The sequence below is a fragment of the Sprattus sprattus genome, assembly GCF_963457725.1.
Source record: "Sprattus sprattus genome assembly, chromosome: 1".
In the NCBI taxonomy this organism is placed as follows: Eukaryota; Metazoa; Chordata; class Actinopteri; order Clupeiformes; family Clupeidae; genus Sprattus; species Sprattus sprattus.
Window position 1 is genome coordinate 52,043,776 of NC_137920.1, and position 25,148 is coordinate 52,068,923.

The 25,148-nt window shown below is 40.8% G+C and overlaps 2 protein-coding genes across 2 annotated transcripts; one reads left to right on the top strand and one right to left on the bottom strand.

Moving 5' to 3' along the window:
- Positions 1 to 377: 377 nt before the first annotated feature.
- On the bottom strand, positions 378 to 9,518 carry ube2g1a (ubiquitin-conjugating enzyme E2G 1a). The gene is made up of 6 exons (XM_080832143.1): positions 9,336 to 9,518; positions 3,391 to 3,493; positions 3,132 to 3,229; positions 2,697 to 2,875; positions 1,909 to 2,035; positions 378 to 1,647 (listed from the first exon to the last, which is right to left on the bottom strand). The coding sequence occupies exons 1-5, from the start codon at positions 9,379 to 9,381 to the stop codon at positions 1,949 to 1,951; spliced, it is 513 nt and encodes a 170-aa protein (XP_080688269.1). The 5' UTR covers positions 9,382 to 9,518; the 3' UTR covers positions 378 to 1,647; positions 1,909 to 1,948.
- A 7,022-nt stretch (positions 9,519 to 16,540) lies between these two features.
- On the top strand, positions 16,541 to 24,867 carry spns3 (SPNS lysolipid transporter 3, sphingosine-1-phosphate (putative); the record flags this gene model as incomplete). The annotated part of the gene is made up of 12 exons (XM_080857926.1): positions 16,541 to 16,757; positions 16,907 to 16,972; positions 19,278 to 19,417; positions 20,061 to 20,212; positions 20,503 to 20,569; positions 21,417 to 21,559; positions 21,664 to 21,816; positions 21,915 to 22,104; positions 22,204 to 22,269; positions 22,361 to 22,459; positions 22,818 to 22,989; positions 24,812 to 24,867. The coding sequence occupies 12 exons, from the start codon at positions 16,541 to 16,543 to the stop codon at positions 24,865 to 24,867; spliced, it is 1,521 nt and encodes a 506-aa protein (XP_080714052.1).
- Positions 24,868 to 25,148: the final 281 nt, after the last annotated feature.

A 25,148-nucleotide genomic window follows, 5' to 3' on the forward strand; every position in this document is an offset into this window, starting at 1 on the left:
TGATGATGGTCAACCCTCTCTATCTGACGGGAGAAAAATGTCTCCTTGTTCACATGACATTCCTGACAATGGCTAAAAAGAGAGAAGACTTTGTGATAATGGTTCTATGTAACTGTCCAACTCGGGTAATGTCAAGAGTACTGCACAGCCAACACGTCTGTTTTAGCTAAACATGTTCAGCAGCAACCACAAACACAACCACAAACATGCTGGAAAAGATTTATTTTAGAAGAACTCACTAGAGAAGGTGACAGTTTATAACATGAAAAATATACATCAGTATTTTTGTCTTTGTACATTAGGCAACAGAAACTGCAGTAGTCCGCCAGAGCCAGAATAAAATAAATTGAGAACAAAGTTGTTGTTTTTTTTTGGGGGGGGGGGGGGGGGTAAATTAAACACACTCATTCAGACAAACTGTTTTTTTTTTTAAATCTTTTTTCAAATAAAAATCCCAGGAACTCCTGCAAGAAAAAACCCTACTGTTGAAGCATGCTGCATAAACGCTACCAAATCACCACACAAAATAAGAAAGCTCTGCAAAGGACGGGTATAAACAAGGGATTATTGCTACACCAATGCATTAACAATATTTCAATAATTATAATGCTGGTACAAAGGGTTATAAAACAAAACCGAAAAAAAAAAAAACACACACACACACACACACACACACTTCACACATACACACACTCAGGGAGGGTGTATAGCAAATTTGCTGACATGTTGCACCCTTTTAACGTCTGTTCAATGCAGGTGTGGAACAGCCAAGCAATTCATTAGGAGGCACTTTTAAAAAGAAAACCAAATGAAACCAATTGAGCTCAAACATGCATGAATTACCGCTGATGTGCCCTGTGGCTTCCCAGAAAGCACCCCGCTGACCGCAACGCCACTGTAGCCAGTTACGGTGCAGCCTTGAGGCATAACAAACCTAACCAACTCCCCTTATGATGACTGGCTGACGCTTTAGAGCCATTCGTTGTTGCTTTTTTATTTAACCTTAAGCGTTGCGACTGAGAATGTGTCCAAGATAACAAGGCATGCTATACTTATCGACAAATGCCTCTTTACTGATCTCACAAACTTGCCATTAAGGTTGCTTCGATCTTAGCATTTGTGAATGAGTGAGCTACTTCAAAAAAAAAAAAAAAGAAAGTAAAATATTCTTACTCTTCTCAAAATTTTACCAGGTTGGCTTTCACATGGCCTGTGATAGAGCTAATGCACACTACTAAAAGAGATGTCTGTGTTGATAGGAGGGATGTGAATACTCTTTCAAGAATTTACAGGACTCAAAACTCAACTAAATATTATTTGGTGCTATGTGGTTCACTGGATGGAGAGTATCAGTTCTTATATTATCCGTTTCTTTATGTCTGTTCTATGTACAGATCTTTACAATTGCTTCCTGAAAGGCTGTATCACTTCAACGATTAGAGAGACTGAGTGATGCTTTGTCGTTTTATTTCCTTTTGCTTTTATTAGATTGGCACTTGCTTGGCCTCTGCCAGCATGTGTGATGGTCATGTGTTTTACTGCAGCCTATTTGTGCCCTGTCTGTCTCTGCTGAGGCTCAGTCAAGACAAATCCATCAGGGAGTTGAATGCAGGAAAAACAGTGCCACGTTGTTTCTCAGCTGGAGACCTGACAACAAGATGAGAGAGAAAGTATGTCAACACAAATCTAAAAACATCTACAATTCTGCTTCATTATCTGGATGTGGGTTTTGTTGGGAGTGACATTAATCCTATGACATCATATGGAGAGCAGATCAATTGGAGATATGGCATGGGACATAACAGTGCTTTACAGGGCTTGAAACTGCTTTTTAACTAGCCAGGACTTCATGGCAATCATGAGACACAGCGCTGTAAAACACTTGAGGTAAAAGTCCAGTTCACTTACCCTGAAAAAAACTGTGAAGCTACGAACTGCTGGATTACCATCAGTCAAAGGCAGTCTCTTGGCTCCTCCTTACACAACGTGCAACCTTCTTTTTAAATTCCCCATGCCTGTCTTCCCTCCATTCTTTCTGCAGTTTTAAGAAACACACAGGACTGATTACAGAGTACCTCGGCAGCACACCTCCATCCCCACCCATGCCCTTTTTTTCTACCATTCATTCGTTACAGTTACAGTTTGACCAACATGAAAACAGTAGCATTTGTAATGGCAGGCCAAGTAATCTATGGCTTCACTGGCAGAGGCAATGCTAAAAAGAATGAAAAGCCTGTTGTTAAAGAGAAAGATTATAATAAAAGCCAAAAAAAAAAGTTCCCAGAGGAAGAAAAGAGAATTCCATGACTTTAAGGACATGATGTTCTGTCAAACAGTCGCTACTCAAGATAACATTTTCATAAAAGTTAAAGTTTCAAGTAAATACTCTCAATGCTACGCATAGTTGAAGTTTGGTAGAAAAATATACCCGTTCATTTTAAATGCTATGAATAGAGTAACCATTACATTTCTACAATTCTGCCTGGCAATTATTAAAAAATACCTTTGATTTGTGGACCAATTGTTAACTAAAAATTGTATACATCTGTCTGCCTTTTAAAACAGAATGAACTAGAACTGTTCTCATTCCTATTTAGAAAGAAACTGTTCATGTCATATACAGGTCTTCTCTCTCACAAACATACCCAACTTTGCCATTTTAAATATTTGTATGCCGAGGTTCTGAGGGGACTTACAGCAGCATCCACATTGGCGGGAGAGTCTCCGTTGGGGTCTGCTAACATAGAGATGACACTAATCATGATGGTCTCCACCGTGTGGATGGGGAGCCAGCGCTCTTCTGGTTTCTCGTAGCCGTACTTATCCTCCCCAGGCTCGTGCAAAATAGAAATACAAACATCACCGTTCTTGTCAACTGGAAACAAGATCGTGAGCACAAAATTAGACATGGGGAACATTTTGGGTCGGGCAAGTTTCACAGCAAAATATTAAAATGTAACACAAATAGTAGGTTCTGGGATGATTCGGTTCGTTTTATTCCTTCAATAAAAATCTAATTGCAATTTAACACTTTTTTTCTCCAGCCATTTGGGCACATGCACTACCACGAAACAAAGGTCCATACTTTAAAGGTAATCCAGGGGAGAAAGGGTACTTTAACAAGCTCTTACCATTTGGGTGCCATATTTCTGTGATGAATTTCATTTTGGGAGGCCTGAGAGGGTAGTCTTTGGGAAATGTGAGGTGTGCTTTAAACACCCCCCCTTCGCTAAATGCACCAAGAATAACATAGGTTAACTAGAATGCCAGTGCAACATAAAAATAATCACAGCTTGAACGTCTGACCTCAAATGCCAAAATCAGTCTAGTCTATGCCACTATGTGTTATGCAGCAGAGCAATGAAACAATTATAAATGGATCATACTTACAACATTGTGTCTGGAGGTCCAATTATTAGAACTTCCCATCTGTAAAGGTCATTGTCATCTATCAATCCGGCGGAGAATCCCTCCACTGGGTTCTTATTTAGTTCTGGATGGAGAAACGACAATATAATACAATGTAGCCTATGATTGTTGTTTTGTCTTCGTTTTTTTAACAAGGTAAAGTTGGTGAGCTTTTTGTGTGCGTGTTACTTCTTCTGAGACGTTAACATAGAACTGGAGCAGCTTAAAGCAGCTGTGGGAAATTTTGGAAAACTAGTGAGCTAACCACCTAAAAGGCATGCAAAAACCTCTGTGAGCGCAGTTGGCACTGATGAAATCTCACTAGCAAGCTAACTGGTGTCTGACAATGTTGCACTGTGAATGCTTTCCATTCATTTTGTCAGAGGGGTCCATTCCAGACCACATAACTACATATACCCTAGGCGGTGAGTGGGAACGTAAAAGGTGTTAATCGGTCCTTCATATTAGATCATACCATCAAATTAATTTAAAGATGACACCCAAAACTAGTTGCCTTTAAATACATCAAAAGTGACAATCTGCTACATGCAGTTGCATTAAAGGCAGCATCTGCAATTCTACACACACTTAACACACTTTTTGTCAAATTCTGAAAACCGCATAGTCATCCAGTTGTCCAAAAAAATAAATGCTTCAGGAGCAGTTGAGCTCAAATATCAACAACCTTTCCACAATCGAGGACTATGCCTTTAATGAGTTTACATTTCAGAAAACAATTGAGAGTTGCCCTTCCACACATAACAAAACACATGAGCACTGAGCTCTGATACTGGCCCACTGTTGATCTGAAATACTGGATCAGTACTGGAGGGGAATTGGATATACAATCTCCAGGTTATAGGCTTAATTAAGTCAACTCAACAAAACCAATAGAACCATTTAACATAACCTAGACCAGTGGTGCCAGGGTTACGGCCCGCGGGCCGCATTCGGCCCGATTGTACATCACACCCGGCCCACGGATGATAAGGGGAGAATTTATTTTTTAATTAAATTTTTATCAAATACATTTTTTATTTTTTTTTATTTTTTGTGTAATCTGTCGACTGTACGTCACATTCGGCCTGCGGGTGATAAGGGGAGAATTCATTTTTATTTTAAACATTACATTTTCGCTGGAACCGTTCAGTTGGTCTGTTGCTGCTTCCCGCCTCAGCTGAAGCAGCCCCGGTAGTGCTGATCGAGATGTCGTTTTCAAAAAAGAGGAAGGTTGACACTGAAGGTCGCATCTTTCAGGAAAGATGGAAGGAACAGTATTTATTTTGGGAAGTAAAGTCAGTATTTGGCCTTTTCAGTCCGAAAGTGTAATCCGGCCCCCTGAGATCTCACTTGAAAAAAATCTGGCCCCCTGTCCAATTTCATCCTGGCATCCCTGACCTAGACAAAGCAGAGCACTTAAAGTTAACTAATGGCTAAATGTGCCCGACCACATCAATGATCCCTTAAAGGCACCCAGTGCAACTTTCGAGGCTTAAAAATAAACATTCAATTTCTAGTCTTTTTTACACGTAGTAAGTTTCAATAACTCCATACCATTACATACTCCATACCATTACATCTCATCAAAGATGAGATGTCGTTGTGTGGTCGATAACAACAACAATCGCCGCCATTTTCTTTATTTTTTGTGACCCACAATAAATAAAGCAGGATTCCAGTCAATGGAAAAATGGCCTCTCCCCACCGGCGATTGTTGTTGTTTACGATTTTCTATCAGTTCTCACCACACAACGACGTCTCATCTTTGCTCCTTGAATGTCGATATGTAATGGTATGGAGTTATTGAAACTTACTACGTGTAAAAAAGACTAGAAATTGAATGTTTATTTTTCATTGAATGTTTATATAAAGTTGCACTGGGTGCCTTTAATAATATTATTTGTTCAATGTTGCATTTAAAACAGGGGCCTGACCCAAAATGGGAAAAGCAATCTGCAAAATACTACTTCTGTGTCTAACAACACAACTGTCTATGCAACGCAATATGCTAGGTCAGAGATCAATTACACGACACCAGTATGAGTATGAGTGCGCACGCGAGAGAGAGAGAGAGAGAGAGAGAGAGAGAGAGAGAGAAAGAGAGAGCCTTAATTGATCCCGAGGGAAATGTGGCCATCCAGTGGCCATAAGACATAAAAAACCACACCAATACACGTAACAAAAACACAGCAGTGAAGTGAGTCTAGCCACCAGAGCGACTATAAAGAGCCATCACAATGAAAGGGTAACCTATGTGTCAAAGGAGGTTAGTGCAAATGCAAGGTAACTAGGCCTAACAGTGCCAGAATAATAGGCTAATTACTGTAAATAATTAGTCTGGGAAGTCCCGCCCCACTTCTTCCGGCCAAATTGATTTTGCCTCTGCACTGGGTCTGGCCAACTTCGGATAGCCGTTCATTTCAAGATTTCCACAATCCTTGGAGCCAATCACAAACTGGCTTTTGGCTACCTGGCGCGCCATTGGCGGATTTAAACTTACCACGGCTACGTTACAGAATCTACTGCACGGAGAGTTTTTAAACATTGGACATGGTGGCCGCCGAAGCACCGCAAAACTTCGATAAGGCAAGTTTTCTTTGAAAACAGAACAGAAACTTGCCCTGGAACAATTCATACAGAAACAATATGTGTTTGCTTTATTACCGATCGTTGTATCGTTGTGTAGTATCGTTGGTCTGATTGGTTAAAGGCGTGTCCAATTACGTGAGTGAAGTGGATCGCTGATGATAGTTGGCCAGACTAACTGAGCAAATGCAATGTAGTGAAGGGGCAGGGAATTCCCAGACAAGTAAATAATAAAAAAAATACAAATTGCTGATAAAAAAAAATGCATGAATTATAGGCCTATATATAATATATATATAGAGAGAGAGAGAAAATGAGAGAAAGAGTGTGCGGAGATGCACTGTGTACCCCTGTGACCATGTTGCTTGCAGAAGCTGCTATATTGTACATCTTGTTGGTCTGCTAACTGAGGTTGCACAAAAACTGATCTTGAAATTAGAGGGTAGTTCATCCCATAGTTCCATCACCTAAGTAATTCCATAAACAATACTCTAATCGAGTGCCAATATGGACCCAACCTTCCAGTGCTCGCATGAGGCAAGACTATGAAATGAGATCGGTCCCATAGTTTCATGCACACGGTAGTTAGAATGTCTGCATAGCCTGTAAACCTAAGCCTAAACCTTTTATGCACTAAACATAGAATTTCATTGTGCAATATTAACACACTAATCACTTGATTAATCAGTTATGCCATCCCGGTCACCTTACACATGTGTACAACAAATGTGACTGTAAAGCAGCTCAGGGAAGTACGTGCAATGTATGCCACCGCACTTTGTTGAACTCTGAACATTTTAGCTGTTAGTATTTTTTTGTTTAGCTTTTTGTACTATTGTTGTGTTATATGTTGTTGTTGTGTTATATGTTTTCGCACTAACAGGAGCAGCGCTCCAAATTGTATTGTATGCTATACAATGACAATAAAGGCTTTTCTATTTTATTCTGTTTTAATGTTACAGAGCTGTGGCGCGGGATGACCTCAGTTAGATAGCAAGCTAGTAATAGTCATTGGCTTTTGTTAATTTGTGCTTTGAAGTTCCTAATTTTTTTTTTACCAAACAGCCAATTTGGTACCACACTCAGGTTAACTCAAGTTTTACCCATCCCAAGTATGTTTGAAATCATTATGCACCTAGTTAATGGCTGTTCACTTTCAGAGAACAGAGAGCAGCCATTTCAGAAAGAGTGACCTGATTGGCAGACACAAAGTTTTTACACAAATGTTGCTACCTAGTGTGTGTCAAAGAATAGATTTGCGAACACAGCAGGAATGTGGACAGAAACTGTGTACTCAGGGGGAGTACACAAAACAGAAAATCAAAATATACGGGCCACAAAATTGATTTTCATAAGTTAACAATAAAAATAAAAACTGTTTTACGATGACATATCTCAACAACATTATGGTTATGTGCAACAAAACATCTCCTGTTTGTTCGAAATAGCCTGGAACCTGAGTGACCTCTGACCTTTCTCTACAGGCAACCAGGATGGTTTTCTCATGAAGTCTTTTGGCACAAACTTTGAGACAGCCATGTCAATAGTCACCATGAGCAATGAAGACAGGTTCATTAATGATGCCCATTTCATTTAATTTGAATATTAAAGTAAAATGTTATATTTCCCCTGTGCTTGAGAGTAACATTTTTCTGTATCCATTTTGCTAAAGTGTAAAACACTGGCAGCTCCACACCATTTCAAATTGGGTGGCCAGGCCCTTGGACAGTTGTTGGAAGAACCAAAGGGGGTGGGGGGAGGGTGATCTTTTTGCTGACACAGGGCCACTGCTTCTCCTGAACTGAAAGAGAACTGCCTATAAGATTCAGCTTTTAAACAGCAATCGTCATGGACCATGGCTTCACTGCATTTAATCTACTAACAGATCTGAAAAGCGAATCAAATGGGTTAATAAAACTTATGTGTAGTGCCACTCATTTTTGTCAGACAGCTACATTTATTTTAGACTGCTACATAAACACTGACTGACCTCACAACTCTGAAGGAAAATCTTTGCCCAAAATATGTAATTTATGAGCAGAAACATTTAAGGGTGTGTTGAATCATATAGGCGTGTATCACTCTACTATACTCGGAAAAAAAAATACCAACATCTGTAGTTTGTCTCTAATACATCATAACACAAACTATGTCCAAAAGCCTCACTTAGACCTTCGCAGGGCTGAAAATATTTCCCACATGATAGCGATGATGAAATCAAAGGGATTCCAGGTGGGGCTTTAAAACTTGGCAAACAAAACTGACTAAAGTTAAATATCTTACATACGGTAAGTAACTGTTGACTTAGCTAGCTATATAGCTGGCAAATGCAAACGTACAGACGAAGACAAGTGTCAATGCAGTTTGTACCTAACTAGCCAACAAATCGAGTTTTGCTTTTTGTCTCAACACCGCAGTACAGCAAGTAAACTAACTTTAATACTCGATGCCAACCCCTAACGTTATCTAGCTAACTACATAATCACGCCAGTGGTCTGATACCTTTAACTAGCAGATCACACATCATAACGGGGTAATCGTTTTAACGATAGGTCAACGGAATAGCCAGTTTACATGTCACGTTAGCCAACATTGCTTGACAGCTTATGACTGGGTTGTCCTGACGTTAGCCAGCTATTGCTAGCTAGTTTAGAGGAATCGTTAGCTAGCAAATATATGACATTTGTATTGCCATACAACAGCTCGATAGTTGAAGAAGATTCAACATGAAGGAAGTTGTAACCAGTTGATCTCAGCTAGATAATGCCATCGTCGGATCAGCTCAATTTATGAAATTAATATGACTAATGTTAACTTCACCTAGAGTTACAGCTTGGCGTTAGCAGGTACACTTCATTGCGACACCCCTAATGTTACATAGAGCAGCTACCGGCTAAGTTAGCTGAGACAAACTTATCCGGTACAAGGTAAAACACCAAACAAAGTACAGATTCATGATTCAATTACCTCAATGTAAGAGAGCCTGAACTTATACGCAATTATATATATGGCTTACTAATGTACAGCGAGTGGAATAACTACCGAATGTTAACGTAAACGATGTGTAAATTGTTGATTTTCCTTGCAAAGCATTGTTTACAAGCAAAACAAAGGCATGTAGAAAGTGGGCCACCGATTTGGCTTAGCTAGCCATGACAATCGGCTATGAGTCTTCCTGGCTAACAACGTATCATGCTAACAGACACAGATATCTACAAAGTTAGCAGGCTAGCTTGCTATCCTTAGCAAGCTACCAGTCGTTTGTATGCTAGCATTCTACTAGGCTATCGCTAGCTTTTTTGCTAGAATCGCTAGCTGGCCAACAGCCATAGAGGAATTACCTGCCAGCTGTCTCCTGAGTAACAGCGCCGATTGGGTCTCCGTCATTGTTTTACACAGTACAGTTGAGGAAAATAAGGTTGGTTTTACGAAGGAAATAGTAATGTTCTGTTATAAACGCCAATGTCTGACTGTTTTTTCTAGTCCGTTTTGCTCAACATTCTGTTCGACTTTGAGCATGCGCTTACAATTCAACGACACCACGGGAACAGGCTGCTCGAGGGCACCCAGTAGCGTTTCAATGGTGCAATTGCCGGACCCGACCTCCGTAAAACAGGTGGATTCAATTTCAGTCAAATAATTGTAACACTATGATTATTTGAATGCCAGTATAGCCTACAGTCAAATGGCAGATTGTGACTGTAACTTATACATCCATACAACAGGGTTGAGTTACACAAATGCAGACTTCACTAGTCTGGCTAAGTCTTTGGTGTGGATACATTCTTAAGTTAGCTGGGAGCCAGCCAGCCCAGCCCAGCCCAGTGCAGATCCCAATAAACTGATATGAAATTAAAGAAAACCTCATTCATACCCATCAGCAGCTAGGGACATGATTGTTGCAAAGTATCATGCTCAGCTCATGATGGTCCATCCATTTCACATATGAGCAGGGCTGGTGAGTAACTAGTAACATGTAATGAAGTTACGTAATAACATTAAAAGTTAAATGTGATTGTAATCTGTTACTGAGAAAAATGTGTCATTGAATTAGAGTTATGAATCAAAATGTTGGTGAATACAAAGGGGTCACATCCAAATGTATATTTTCGGTAAGCTTTAAAGCTTATATGTAAAATATGACATTCAATATAACATTCTGTGGCTCTGCATGTTGTTGCTATCTAGACAGGCAACATTCATTTGTCAGTGTGCTCTCAAATTCTGAATGAACTTACACCTCCCCTTGTTTGTCAATCAAAAAGTAATCAAATGTAATAAGTTACATTACTTTGATGAAGTAATTAAGATAGTTAAATTAGTTCAACAAGGTAGCTAGTAAACTGTAAACTATTACATTTCAAAAGTAACCCTCCCAACCCTGGGTATGAGCAGAGATGGGCAGTATTTCAATTACTTGTATTTGAAATACTAGTTAATTTACTTTTGAGTATTTTGTAATTTGTATTTGATAGGGCAGATAAAAATCAAATGTAATTTGTAACAAAATACTTTAGAGTGGAGTAATTTTGTATTTAAAATACTCAAAATACTTTCTCCAGTGTTTAGGCAGAAGGAGATTTTTTTCTGTCGGATTCTACCACTAGACCATCTGATCTGCCTCTGAATGTCATTGTCGAATCAGGCATCAGTCAATTTGCCAAAAGTGGTGCTTCTTATGGTCCGCCCCTTGGGGCGAAAAGGAAATCACCCCAGATCTCTCTCTTTGACTCTCATGTTAAATCCATTTTTTTTTCCACAAAACAGGGCTCAGGTCGAAAACCTAGATAGCTGTCTTGATCCTTGTCAATGTATCTTCATTAGTACACAGACTAAAAGGAGGTTCTTTCAAAGAGTGAATCGAGTTGTTGCACTGAACGTTAGCCATCTTGACAGAATGTGACTTGATCAAAGCCGTATGATGTCCTTATACGCAATTACATATGACGAAAGCATGGTGGGGATAGCCCTCCCGGAAGCCATAGAGATTGCAATGAGAGCCCTGTTTTGTGAAAACATGAAAGTCACACAGCTCCTGCCTGCAAAAATATATATCAAATCAAATCAAATCAAACTTTATTTGTACGGCGCATTTCATACGCATATACAAAATCAATCAAGTTGTTGTCTTTTAATAGCTTTGCTACACTGACATTCTGTGACTGTTCTTCCTTTTTTACTGGGTTCACCAGAGCTGTGTGTACATTATATGGCCCCGTAGCCAGGACCCATAGACATATTTATGTCAATCTTAATAGTCTGAATAGCCAAGTCACATTGCCAAAAATACTGATGTATACCTATATTCAGCGAAAAAATTACACTGACAGGTGTAATAGGCGGAATATGTGTGCGGTGGCAGGGGCGTGGTGGCGGCGGTTACAAACATGAAACAAGGATACGGGACTCAAATGTCTGGGAACCACTGCCTTACAACACTGGCAAGGGCCTGTCATAATAGCCTGCACCTGGGCCCGTGATAACTACGTTACGCCACTGAATAGCCCAAACCTGAATGTTCTGCTATACCAAATTGAGAGAAAGCTGAAAATTCAGAAAAAGTATTTCCTGTGTTTTAAAAATACAAAATACATGTATACATTGTATTTTGTTACATTTTCTGGCAACAGTATTTTGTATTTTATTTTGATACATTTATTTGAAGGGTATTTTGTATTTTGTATCAAAATACATTTTGATGTATTTTTGCCCACCTCTGGGTATGAGGTGGTCGTAGCATGTAAATAAACCGATTCCTACACAGTTACCAGCAGAATTCCATTACCAGATTGTTCATCAGTCTTAATGTGAAATATCACTGTAACAAGCATCTTGAAGGGACATTTTGGGATTTTTCATCCTGGGCATTATTTTTAGATATTTTTGATTGCTTTGATTACTTTTGTGTTACTGTCTACATTTAGTTTGTCTGAACTTTTTTTGAGTGAAGATACATCAGCAAAGCCTTACATTAAGCTCATGCATGCAGGATCCTTGTGGCTGCAATGCAAACAAGATTATTTTTGCCAAGATGAGTGTTATAAGGGCAATTATCAGAGAGTATCTGAGAGCCTGCAGAAGACTGTATGCATTCAGATGTAACACAGCAATCTTCAGTGGTATTACAGATGGTCTGAGAGCTATGTCAGGGTGAGATGGCAGACCTCCCAGAGGAGATTTAGGTCACATGTTTCATAAGCTTAAATCTCAAAGCTGCTGTTTTCATTGCTGCTGTTTTCTCAACTTTATTTGAAAAAATATTAAAAGAGGGTTGAACCAGTTATCCAGAAATAAGACATTACAGAAAAGTTTGCATTACATAACCTTTAGTGTGACAACAACATATTATTTTAGCCCACATTAACATTAAAGGCACCCAGTGCAACTTTATGTAAACATTCAATGAAAAATAAACATTCAATTTCTACTATTTTTTAGACGTAGTAAGTTTCAATAACGCCATACCATTACATATCGACATTCAAGGAGCAAAGATGAGACGTCGTTGTGTGGTGAGAACTGATAGAAAATCGTAAACAACAACAATCGCCGGTGGGGAGAAGCCATTTTTCCATTGACTGGAAGCCTGCTTTATTTATTGCAGGTTAAAAAAAATAAAGAAAATGGCGGCGATTGTTGTTGTTATCGATTTTCTATCAGTTCTCACCACACAACGACGTCTCATCTTTGCTGCTTGAATGTCGGTATGTAATGGTATGGAGTTATTGAAACTTACTACGTGTAAAAAAGACTAGAAATTGAATGTTTATTTTTAAGCCTCGAAAGTTGCACTGGGTGCCTTTAACAGAGTAGTGGCATTCATAGTTGGCATCGTGGATGTTATCCATGCAAATATCTATGACAAACATGCATCTGTTTCTGCAGTATGAAGTAATATGTTGTACTGTGTTGTCTGTCATGCCTTTGAAATGTAGAGCTGATTATTCTAAATCTAATTTTTATTGCACATTTAAAGGAGTCCTTGAATTTAATTCATTACACTTTTTTGTTAAATTCAGCTAAATCCTCCTTGCATTCTTCTAGCTGTACATCCAGTGTGTGCAGAAAAAACTCTGGGGTTTGGGGCTCTTTAAATGGGAAATAAAAAAATGGCTCAGGCAGAGCCATACACTATTCCAGCCAATCAACACATTGCTTCATCAGGAGAACGTAAGAGAGGGGTGTCATTTTCAACTCAGTGTTCCACAATAGAAGACTTTCCTTACTTTCATCACCATAGGGACAGCCCTTTTTTTGTTCAGTCCATCCCATTTGTCATGATGCCTGTGATGCACAAAGCATGTGACACAAAGCATGTCATTTTGTGATTTCACCGCCCCACCAACACTGCCACCCCCAACCCTTAGCCCATAGCAAGAAAATAGTTCTCAGAGAGTTATTTTGTAATTTACAAGGGAGTATTGTTGATATTATAAATACTCCCTTGAGTGTCCCCTTGCACCAGTGCTGTCCAGCAGATGGGAGTGGCGTATCTCTACTGTAAAGACGGATAGATCTTCTTGATTTCACTGAATGATTCGGTTGCTCTGTTGTTAATATGTACTACTCGCATCCTTACCATTTCAAAAAAGCTTCCAAGTTCAAAGCTTCCTATCTTCATACTCTATTTTAACCTTTTGCTTATAGCCTTGTTTTTGCCGTATGGCCTACCCAGATCTAAAAAAAAACATGTGTAACGCTATGTACACCCCAGTGGTGTAGTCCAGGGTATACGCACGTATAAGGAGTATACCCACTTATTTTTCAGTCAGCATTGAGTATACCCACTTCTCAAAACAGGGCGTTTATCCTATGTTTATCCGCCCTCCTTTTTTAAGGTCCACACTGCTCAGTAATCACCAAAAGCATACAGCCTGAGGGCTCAGATACACATACGCGTTTTTGTAAAAACGCGACGCTAGGAAATGCATTGATTCCTATGGTACGGGGCGCTTTGCGTGAAAGCGCGCCGTACCATAGGAATCAATGTATTTCCTAGCGTCGCGTTTTTACAAAAACGCGTATGTGTATCTGAGCCCTAAGGAAGCTGGCTCCTCACCATGCGTCGCCATAGAATACAAACAGCAAAACTGTCACTTTTAGATGCTACATAATGGCGTGTTGTGTTGTCTGGGCAACTGGAAAAATTGAACCAAAGATATTGAATTATGCAAGATGTATCAGCCGTGGAGGGATTTTGTGAGCAGTTCACATTCTGTGTGCTCAGTTCCAAGATTGTCTTTGCAACTTATTAACTCTCCCGAATTTGCCAAATAGAGAGAACTATTCCTTTCAAACTGGGGCCTCATGGGCTCAATATGTGGGGCTATTGTGTGATAACAGTGGTCTTATCATTTACAGTGTTAAACTCTCTTTTCTTTCAAGAGGACATCACACACTTTGGATAAAGCCACATTCTTTTCTAGGCAGCTTCTCTGGTACTCTCATATAGATGAGGGATACACCGCACGTCCTGTTAAGTAACCGGGTTGCACATATAAATGAAGTAAGAGAGCAGAGGACTGTTGCATAGCCCCAGGGTACAAGCTCTAGGGCAGGCAAACTGCTGTTGGCTTGTGGTCAGCAATACGTCACAGAGTGGAACTGTTTGCAATCGTGTGACTTGGTGGGGAGGGGGAGGGTTTTAACCTGATAACTGCAGTTATAAGTCACAGAAATCTTGCTTTGCTCTTCCTGTTCCCAATCGGTGACATAGGCCTTGCTACTGAAATCTGAAGAAACTACAGAACCCCTGAAAGAAAAACAACTGATCAAAGAAGAATGAAAGAACTCATACAAGAATAGCATGGAATGAACAGATCAGGATTTCCAGGCATCAGTAATCCGTACGTAGTTCTCTTGTTTCATTGTAGCCTTTCTGAGCATGCATGATAAATGTAATTTTTCAGGTTATACGGTTTTGGAATTCACATAACCCACAATGAATTCACTAGTTGAACGGACATTGATATTTCAGGACTGACACATCCAGTTCTCTTTGAGGTCTCAATTGAAGCAATTGTTCAACATTGCTCTTTATCCTGGAGATGTTATTGTGGTGTCCATAAAGAGTTCAATTGTGATGGTGGCCCCGTCCTGCTTCAGCAACTACCCAGCACACACAGATATGCCAGAAGCACTTTATGTATAAAAGAGCTAAACAAGGCATGTTTTTTACATATCATTGAGATGATTGAAAACATGATGTTCAACAACTGGTACTGTATGGTAGGAGAAATGAACACTGACATTATTTTTTAATTATGTAATTACATGATTTCTCGTTCTAAAATTGCTGAGCCTTTGATGTCCATCTGGAAGACTATCCTCGTAAATAGGTTTCCTCTGAGGTGGTCATTGTATTATGAGGTTTCTTGAAACCTTATTTATTTCATGACATCAAGTTTTGCATGGCTATGAAACGAATATTGGTCGAATATTACGCCTGTTCCTGAGTCCTCATTGTCCAATGTCACAATGAGAGAAATCCCCATCTGTTTGGACTGGTGGTGTGTCTGTGAAGTGCCACAGCTAATGAGATTAGCTCATGTGTTGCCTCTGTGTAAAAATAGTTGGGTGTCCATTTGTGGACAACAAGTTTCCAGAGTCTTTAAATGAGTTTAAGACATGGGTGGTGTTAAGATATGAATTCTTTCAGGGGATGAATCCTTTTTGTAAGCATACTATTTACAACTGAACCACATAACTGCAGAAATTAGACATTAATCTAATATAAACACATAATTGACGATACCTCCTGACTTCGTCTACTTATTCATTTCCATATTGTTTACAGAGAAGAATAGGGTGAGATGTCATAGGCACAAGTTGGCCCATAGGAGTTGAGATTGTGAAAGCATGAGGGGCTTTAGCAAAAAGACCAATTGTTTCCTCTGTCAGTGAGGCGATTGTGTACTTATGTGGACAGTGACACGCACACACACACACATGAACACACACACACACACACACACACACACACACACACACACACACACACACACACACACACACACACACACACACACACATACTAGACAATATATATAAAATTCAATAATTTGTATTCAATTACCTATTTCGTGTCATGTATTTAGTAAAAACAAATTGAAATAAACAGCTGCAAAGCCAATACTTATATTTTCACAGAACTCAAATGGTGTCTGTAGACTGTGATAACTCTCCCTATGCAAGAAGACAGTAAGCGTGGGACAAGATGTGTTAGATTAATCTTGTTTCTCTGGCGGATTAGAGTTTTTACTCCTACGGCATCCGTGATTCGTAATACTGACATTCCAAAAGTAACAGTTTTTTAGAAATCCTCACATTAGTCAAAGCTGTAATAGTTATAGCAATAGTCAGTCTTATCTTGTCAGCAATCACAAAGCACGAGGCCAACTGAATAATTCAGTTCCCTACTTTCATGGTCTGTGATGGCCACATGTTCTGTCTTAAGCCCTACCATTCCACAACAAGGCCTGAGCTATGCATTCTGACTTCTTGTTCTGTAGCTCTCTGCAGCCAGAGCTGCACACAGTGGTCCGCCATGGAGACTGGCCCTCCAGCAGGGGCAGGTTCACGTGATGAGAAGACCCACCTCCGCTCCAGCTCAAAAGGGACTCCACATTATGGAACCATTGCCAATGGCCAAGTGGACAGCTCAACGCGCACAACAGGAATCTCACAAAGGCGTGCCTACATAGCAGTGGCTATACTATGCTATGTCAATCTGCTGAATTATATGGACCGCTACACAATTGCAGGTGAAGAAGTGAGACTTGATAGTTTATTTAATCTATATCGCCATCCTTACAATATCCATAGCCATGCAATATGTATTCATTTGTTTGTGGAAGTAAACAACTTCCTCCTGTCTCTACCTGATACGCCTGTGATGGATTTGTCTTTCAAGGCATACTACTGAGTATCCAGAAATACTTTCGCATAAGTGACAGCACATCTGGCCTGCTGCAAACAGGTAATTTACCACTTTGCCTTAACAGTTCACATCATGGGCATAACTAGCGTGCAGCCACACTGATTTGGAACAGGAAAGTATGGTCATGCAACCCACCACCAGCCCCAGATCTGCCACAGAAAACAGGACATATATGTCCTGAGATAGCATCAGCCCACAGACTAATCCAAATACTATGAAGAATTGGAGAAATTAAATGCTATGAGTAGTGATAGTTTTATTTGCTTATGAGAGAGATATTGTCATGTTGAAGTTCATATCTAATATGTACTATGCATCAGTGACAATGACATCACTACTCATGGCAGCTCACATATTTGTAGATATTTCATATTTGTTAGTTAGTAGCATGAGGAAGTATACATGTAAGATGCCACTTTCAAGCAAATGCAAGCTGCGCTTGAGTAACCCTTAAGTTTGAAGTACATAACCCAAAATGATCTGAAAACAATGAATCATCTAGAGCAGGGGTTTTCAACCGGGGGTCCGCGGCGGTATTGCAGGGGGTCCGCGATTTAAAAAAATATATATATATATATTTGCTTTGATATTTCAACACATTTCCAGATTACTCTTGAAAATGTCTGAAATAAGAAAATATGTCTAATATAATATAAAGGTGATTCACGCAGACAGAATGTAGCCTTGCACCTTTTCAGTCTATGGTAGCCTGTGCTTTGCTGATGTTAATGCATTGCGTTCGTGACGTCATGCCATACCGGATAATTCATAACGTACAGTCTCGCATGCAAAGTTGACAAGCATCTGCAGTTAAGCATAGCCTACGAGTACTTTTGAAGTTTAGTCGAAAAAGTAAAACTTTTGGTGAACGACTGAAGTTGTCTACTGTCCTTAGCTAACATTTCGTTCTACCTTGGAGTTAGCTGGTCAGAAGCACCAATGGATCGGTATTTAGTAAGGAGAGAGACAGGCTGCCACGACAAAGTTACACCTTCACAGGATACAGGGAAACAAAGTCAACAAAGAAAAAGAAAAAACAATGAGGAATACATCAAATACGGATTTACAGTGATGATAGCCAGAGCAGGAGAGGAGGTACCACTGTGTTTCGTGTGTTCAACATTACTGTCAACTGAAGCTATGAAGCCGTCGAAACTATTGCGGCATATGGAGATGCATTACGTTTTCTTGAATGCCAAGCTTATTGAGTACATGCAACAGATGTTGCGTGATTTTCATATGACTTAAGTTCTGGATAAGTTGCCAGACTGAATTTCCAGAGCTTGCTGCAAAAGCAGTGAGGTGTATTTTGCAAACTTTCACACTACCTGTGTGAGAGCATTTTTTTTTGCGTACTTGAAGAATAAGTACAGGGCAAGAGAATGATATGAGACTGTCGCTGTCTACCATTTCGCCACGAATAGACAGGCTGTGTGGACTTCACCATTCCCAGATATTACACTGACAGGCACGGCCGGATTAACCATATGGGCAACTGCCCAGGGGCCCCAAGACGCCATGGGGCCCCAAGCAACCGATGTAAAATAAAAAATAATAAAAAACATTTTTTTTATTTTTTTTTTATATATAGTAATGATAATAATAATAATAATAATAATAATAAAACATGTAATTGCAATTATACAGTACATACATTTGGGACAACAGTGACCAAAAAAAAATTCTCAGTTTGTCTGTGGTGCCTCCGGCGTTGGGTCTGTGCAAGCAGGGCACCCAAGTATTATGATTTCTAATAACATAAGTTCACATTAAACATAATTTACAGCATATACTTTCGAAAGTAAGCTGTGATAAAAGCGAGAAAATGCAATAAAGTACTGTATGTATAAAAAAACAATCAAGTAAAGTACAGATACTCAGAAATAATACTTGAGTAAAGTAAGAAAGTATTTTTCTACTCAAGGACTAAAACACCCCTGTGGATAGGTATGGTTTGTGTTCTGCGGGGTGGGGGTAGGTGGGCACCAGAGTCAATGTTGCCCAGGGGCACCATGAAGTCTTAATACGGGCCTGTTTACAGGTCTCCCCTCTCCCCACACATGCACGAACGAACGCACACACGCACACGCGCAGGCACATCAGTGGGCCTCGGATTACTTTCTAGTCAGAATGGTGGTCCCTGGGACAAAACCAGTTGAAAACCCCTGATCTAGAGACAATAATGACGATCGTAGATCATTCAAATGCTCTCATGAATAATAGCATTTTTTTTATTAATGGTTAGATTTCCTATGAATCAATAAAACTGCTTAGTTGATATATTTGATGACTCCATTGCCAATGCGCTCTAAAATTCTCTCATAAAATGTTTATGTGTTAACAGTTTTTATCTGCAGTTTTATGTTGCTGGCCCCTGTCTTTGGCTACCTCGGAGATCGCTACAACAGAAAGTACATCATGGTTGGGGGTCTTGCTGTATGGATTGTGACCACACTTGGCAGTTCTTTCATCTTTTCAGAGTCGGTACGGCAATAACTTGGGTGTGGCAAAGCCAACCTTATCATGCAATGTGAAGTAATCCTGAAATGGATAAGTTGAGGTAATGTCTGGCAAGTCATTGTATTGCCACAGGACACTGCTGTGCATAAGCATGTTTGACAGCAGCAAGAATTATCAAATCAATACTACCTCAAAAGTCATTTGTGGATATTATCAGGCTATAATAAGCCTCTGTTTAAAAAACGATTTAACATTTTTTAAGCAGCCACACACTTTTCCATCAGATGAATAACAATTAGATTAACTATACCAACCTGTGGAATGGAAACAGCAGGCCAAGGTAGAACCGGCACTAATGGCACTACAGAGAGTTTAGACATGGATCTCTCCATGTGCCACATCGCATTCATGGTCCTCCCATTCCATTTACAGGATAGTTCAAGTTCAAGTTCAAGTTCAAGTTCAAGTTCAAGTTTATTATCATATACTCATAAACAGCATTTATCAGTAATGACATTCTTTGTGCTCAATGTCGGTTCGAAAAAGCGGTGAATGCGGATGTGGTGTGGGTGACAAAATCATGCAAGCAACATTTGTGCCCTCACAAACATATGGCCCTGAATGTGACAACTGCTAAGCCTGATCCTGTGTGTCTTTATCTGGACAGTATTTCTGGGTGCTGGTGCTGATGAGGGCTTTTGTTGGTACGGGAGAGGCCAGCTTCGTCACCGTCGCCCCCACCATCATCGGGGACCTCTTCAGTGACTCCAAGAGGACTCTCATGATCTCCTTCTTCTACATCTTCATTCCTGTTGGAAGGTCTTGGGGCTTTACAGCCACTATAAGCTTTATTGCAGTGTATTCTGTAACTGTATAAGTTACATATTGATATTGGGAGCTACTTGCACATTATACAAGACTTGGTTGACTTGGTTGGCAAGAGCTGGTTTTGTTTGCAGTCAAATCTGTGTAGAAGAAATGAAGCAGCATACGACTGATGCTACCAACAAGGAAATACTAACGTTAGCTGTGATAGCAGAAGACAAGATGCCTCATCTATGTGTAACCAACTGTGATGTTTCACCTTAACGTTTCATTTGGTTTCTCAGTGGTCTTGGATACATTGTAGGATCCACAATTGCCAGTGCCACTGGGGATTGGCGTTGGGCCCTGAGGGTAAGACAGCATTATAATTAGATGTCTGCTCTAGGTGCATATAGTATAAAAGTTTACACATTATAATCAGATGTCTGCTGTAGGTGCATATAGTATCAAAGTTTACACATTATAATCAGATGTCTGCTGTAGGTGCATATAGTATCAAAGTTTACACATTATAATCAGATGTCTGCTGTAGGTGCATATGGGATCAAAGTTTACACATTATAATCAGATGTCTGCTGTAGGTGCATATGGGATCAAAGTTTACACATTATAATCAGATGTCTGCTGTAGGTGCATATGGGATCAAAGTTTACACATTATAATCGGATGTCTGCTGTAGGTGCATATGGGATCAAAGTTTACAGATTATAATCAGATGTCTGCTGTAGGTGCATATGGGATCAAAGTTTACAGATTATAATCAGATGTCTGCTGTAGGTGCATATGGTATCAAAGTTTACACATTATAATCAGATGTCTGCTGGTACCTATGGGATCAAAGTTTACACATTTTCTAACTCTTTCCCTTCCTGAACCCTTGCTTTAGAGCTCAGTGAATAGAAAATGTCAGTACTATGATGATACAACTTACGTAGAGTACAAGGTGTATGGTCCTTCTTGCAATCAGAGACCCATATGTAACGTTTCCTATTTCACAAACAGCCCCTCTTTAACGATTCCTCCATTTAAAGCTAGTCTAAGATGTTCTGCCGTACCTAGCAGTGGTGCATAGCACCCAGTATGTCAATCAGAAGGGCCTAATCAGGTTATTTTGACTCTCATGTTTACAGCGTCTTGACAGAGAGCTCTTTCACTGCCTTACCTCTCTAATCTCTTTGCTGCGGGCCTCTGATTACAGCTTAATCCCATCCTTGGAGCCTTTGGACTACTGCTCTTGCTCTTTTTGACTCCAAACCCGCCGAGGGGCGCATCCGACTCCCAGGGAGGGGCGCAAATCGAGCTGACGTCTTATCTGGAAGACATCAAGTACCTCTTAAGGAAGTAAGCGTAGTCACTGCAAATGAAAGCCGCTCCCCTGTTTTACAGTGAGAACGGCAAACGAGTAGGAACTGACTGATTGTCTTTTTGTTCCCTCTGGTGTCTAGTCGGAGCTTCGTGTGGTCTTCACTGGGTGTGACCGCCATGGCTTTTGTCACGGGGGCACTGGCCTTCTGGACACCCACATTTTTGTCTCGGGCCCAGGTGATGATGGGCCTCAGGCCTACATGCGTGGAGGAACCATGTGACACCTCTGACAGGTAGAGCCGAGCTCATGTTTACTCTGAGAGCTTTCAGGTTACTGAAATGTTTCACCCCTTTATTGTAATGCAATATTCTTTTCCTGTCTTTCCCAAAGCTATATATTTGGGGCAATCACTGTGGTGACAGGAATTGTGGGGGTTTCTTTGGGCACCTGGATATCTGGGCGGCTTCGAGACAGGGTGCCCAATGCTGATCCACTGATCTGTGCTGTGGGCATGCTAGCCTCCGCTCCCTGTTTCTTCATCGCCATAGTACTGGCGTCGATAAGCATCCCTGCAACATACGTGAGCATCTTCACAGAGCTTCAATCTCTGACCAACTAGCACTAAGTACACAAAGCACAAGGCATTCTAATATGGCTTGGTCTTGCCTCTCTGTTTAAGGTGTTCATTGGGATTGGAGAGACTCTTCTCTCACTAAACTGGGCCATTCTCGCTGACATCCTCCTGGTAATTGGGGTCCCTAGCTATCAATCTAAATCTAGCTATAGAGTTCTGAGGTGAAACCTTTACCTTTCATGCCAACACCGTTGTGTTTCAGTATGTTGTCGTGCCGACACGAAGAGCTACAGCAGAAGCCCTACAGATAATGGTGTGCCACCTCTTCGGTGACGCTGGAAGTCCTTATCTGCTGGGTGCGGTAAGACCAGTTATCACAGTTGTGTTTCTCCATCTGGCATGCCTGTCAATCATGAAAACAGTCCTTAAAATGGACGATAAGGTGTGTTCCATACACACTGTTTCAGGTCATAGTGGCCTTTTCATCTGCAAACAACAATCAGTGTTCACTGCTAAAAAGGGCAATGGTATACACTATGGAAATAGCATACAATGTGCTGCATTAGGAAACGTAATACACAAATGCTTCATGAGCCCTTCTAAAGGTGTGTGATCGCATAATAGTACTACACTTTATATATCATAAAACTTTCAAAGAATTACTCTGAATTGAGTTCTCTTCATTGACAATAACACAGCTCTTGTTTTGCCTTGCGCAGATCTCTGACGCTCTGAGTAAGCTCAATCCAGACTCCCTGACCTGGCGCTTCCGCAGTCTGGAGTACAGTATGCTGCTCTGCCCATTCGTGGGCATCCTGGGAGGACTCTTCTTCTTCATGACGGCCCTCTACATCAAAGAGGACAGGAAAGCTGCACAGCTCTTGATCGCAGGTACCCAGCTCAATGTGCCATCAACTCAGTTCAGACCACCTTACTTCACCCATCAGGCAGTCCAGACCACTATCCCCTCACTCCTAAACTCCTGAGAGGACTTCCGACCCATCTAATATATGAAAACACATACAGTACCAGTCAAAAGTTTGGATGGACACACCTTTAAAGTTTTTTCTAAAAGTAAAGAAAAAACGTCTAAAAAAATGAGAAGGTGTGTCCAAACTTTTCACTGATACTGTACATACTGCATAAGTGGTAGCTGTGGTCATTTGCAATCATAGGGGATACATTTATGGTCTCATATGGTGATTTTTTTTTTTGGTGATTTTTTTGTTGGTAGTCATCAGTAATGGTCACTGACAACATACATATTTAAAAGTAATGAAGATGTTGTTGTCATGGATACCATTTGGTATTGTCAGTCTCTTGCTAAGCTTGACTGAAATCTACAATTAAACAGCAGTCCTCATCTCTCAATCCTATGGCCTCATTGTGAAAGCGACCAAAGGAAACACACCCCACAGTATGTGTGTGTGTGTGTGTGTGTGTGTGTGTGTGTGTGTGTGTGTGTGTGTGTGTGTGTGTGTGTGTGTGTGTGTGTGTGAGTATGTTTGTGTGTGGGTGTGCATGTTTGTGTGTGTGTGTGTCTGTGTCTGTGTGTGTGTCTTTGTGTGTGTGTGTGTGTGTGTGTATGTGTGAGTGTGTGTGTGTGTGTGTCTGTGTGTGTGTGTGTGTGTGTGTGTGTGTGTGTGTGTGTGTGTGTGTGTGTGTGTGTGTGTGTGTGTGTGTGTGTGAATGTATGTGTGTGTGTGTGTGTGTGTGTGTGTGTGTGTGTGTGTGTGTGTGTGTGTGTGTGTGTGTGTCTGTGTGTGTGTGTGTGTGGGTGTGTGTGTGTGTGTGTCTGTGTCTGTGTGTGCGTCTGTGTGAGTGTGTGTGTGTGTGTCTGTGTCTGTGTCTGTGTGTGTGTGTGTGTGTGTGTGTGTGTGTGTGTGTGTGTGTGTGTGTGTGTGTGTGTGTGTGTGTGTGTGTGTGTGTGTGTGTGTGTGTGTGTGTGTGTGTGTGTGTGTGTGTGTGTGTGTGTGTGTGTGTGTGTGTGTGTTTGTGTGTGTGTGCGTGTGACAGGAAGAGACAGAGAGCCCTGTGTGCGAGGTGCATACTCTCCGTCTCAGGCATCACGACGGAGTCATGACAGCGCGATGCTTCCTCTGCGTCTCCACCGGGGACAATGAGGCTCTTTGTGGGGCTCTCTCCTCCACGGACACGCCAACTTCCTGTCAGATACCACTGAGCCAGCTCTCACTGGAGGACAGAAAGATGGCCTCTCTGCGTCTGGGAGGGCGCCTGGGTGCTCTATCAGGAGCATAATTAGGTTATGTCAGGGTGGGAGAGTTGGGTACTGATGGGCGGAGACAAGGAAATACCACTGAGAACACAACACTGAGCCTGCATCGGCATTTCTCAGTTTCAGTCAGAGTTAGGAGAAGATGCTCATTCACTCATTCACAGTAATTCAACACCAGTTTGCAGAACCCACTGATAAAAAATGAACTGAAAGCACCGATGCTAAAATAGAGGAAGCTACCACTGCTCAGCGCAGCGGCTAACCAATGGCCTTCCTGCTGCTGATATCTTCCCTTTTCTCATAACACCTCACACCTCACACTGAAATCTGAGTAGATGATCTATTTAAATGATTCCACGAGTGTCTCAGCAAATGTTACGTACAGTACATTTACTTGACTTGTTTACATGGTAGAAAGGAAGATGATGATAGAAGTTATTGCATCTCTGACTTCTTCCTATCCTCTCCACATTTCAGGTGAACCTCCTGTTCAAATTGTCCCCATGCCACCGGATATCCAACCCACTGCGTGATGGAGAGTGGGGGTTGCTGTTGAATGCATGACACAACAGCTACATCAACTTCTCGAGGGTGTAACTGGAGGATGTAGTGTTTATCATTCTGGCATTTTGACACCTTCAAAGCTAACAGTCTGAGTTTAGCCCTCTCAGTCCGAACATCTATTCAAAGGTTAGACAAGGGTTATAAAGTCAAGATATTGACTGTAAAAAAAAAAAAAAAAATCAACAAACTGCTAATGAGGTTGACCATAGAAACCTTGTTTTATACTGTACATAGCCATGATCCAGTATCT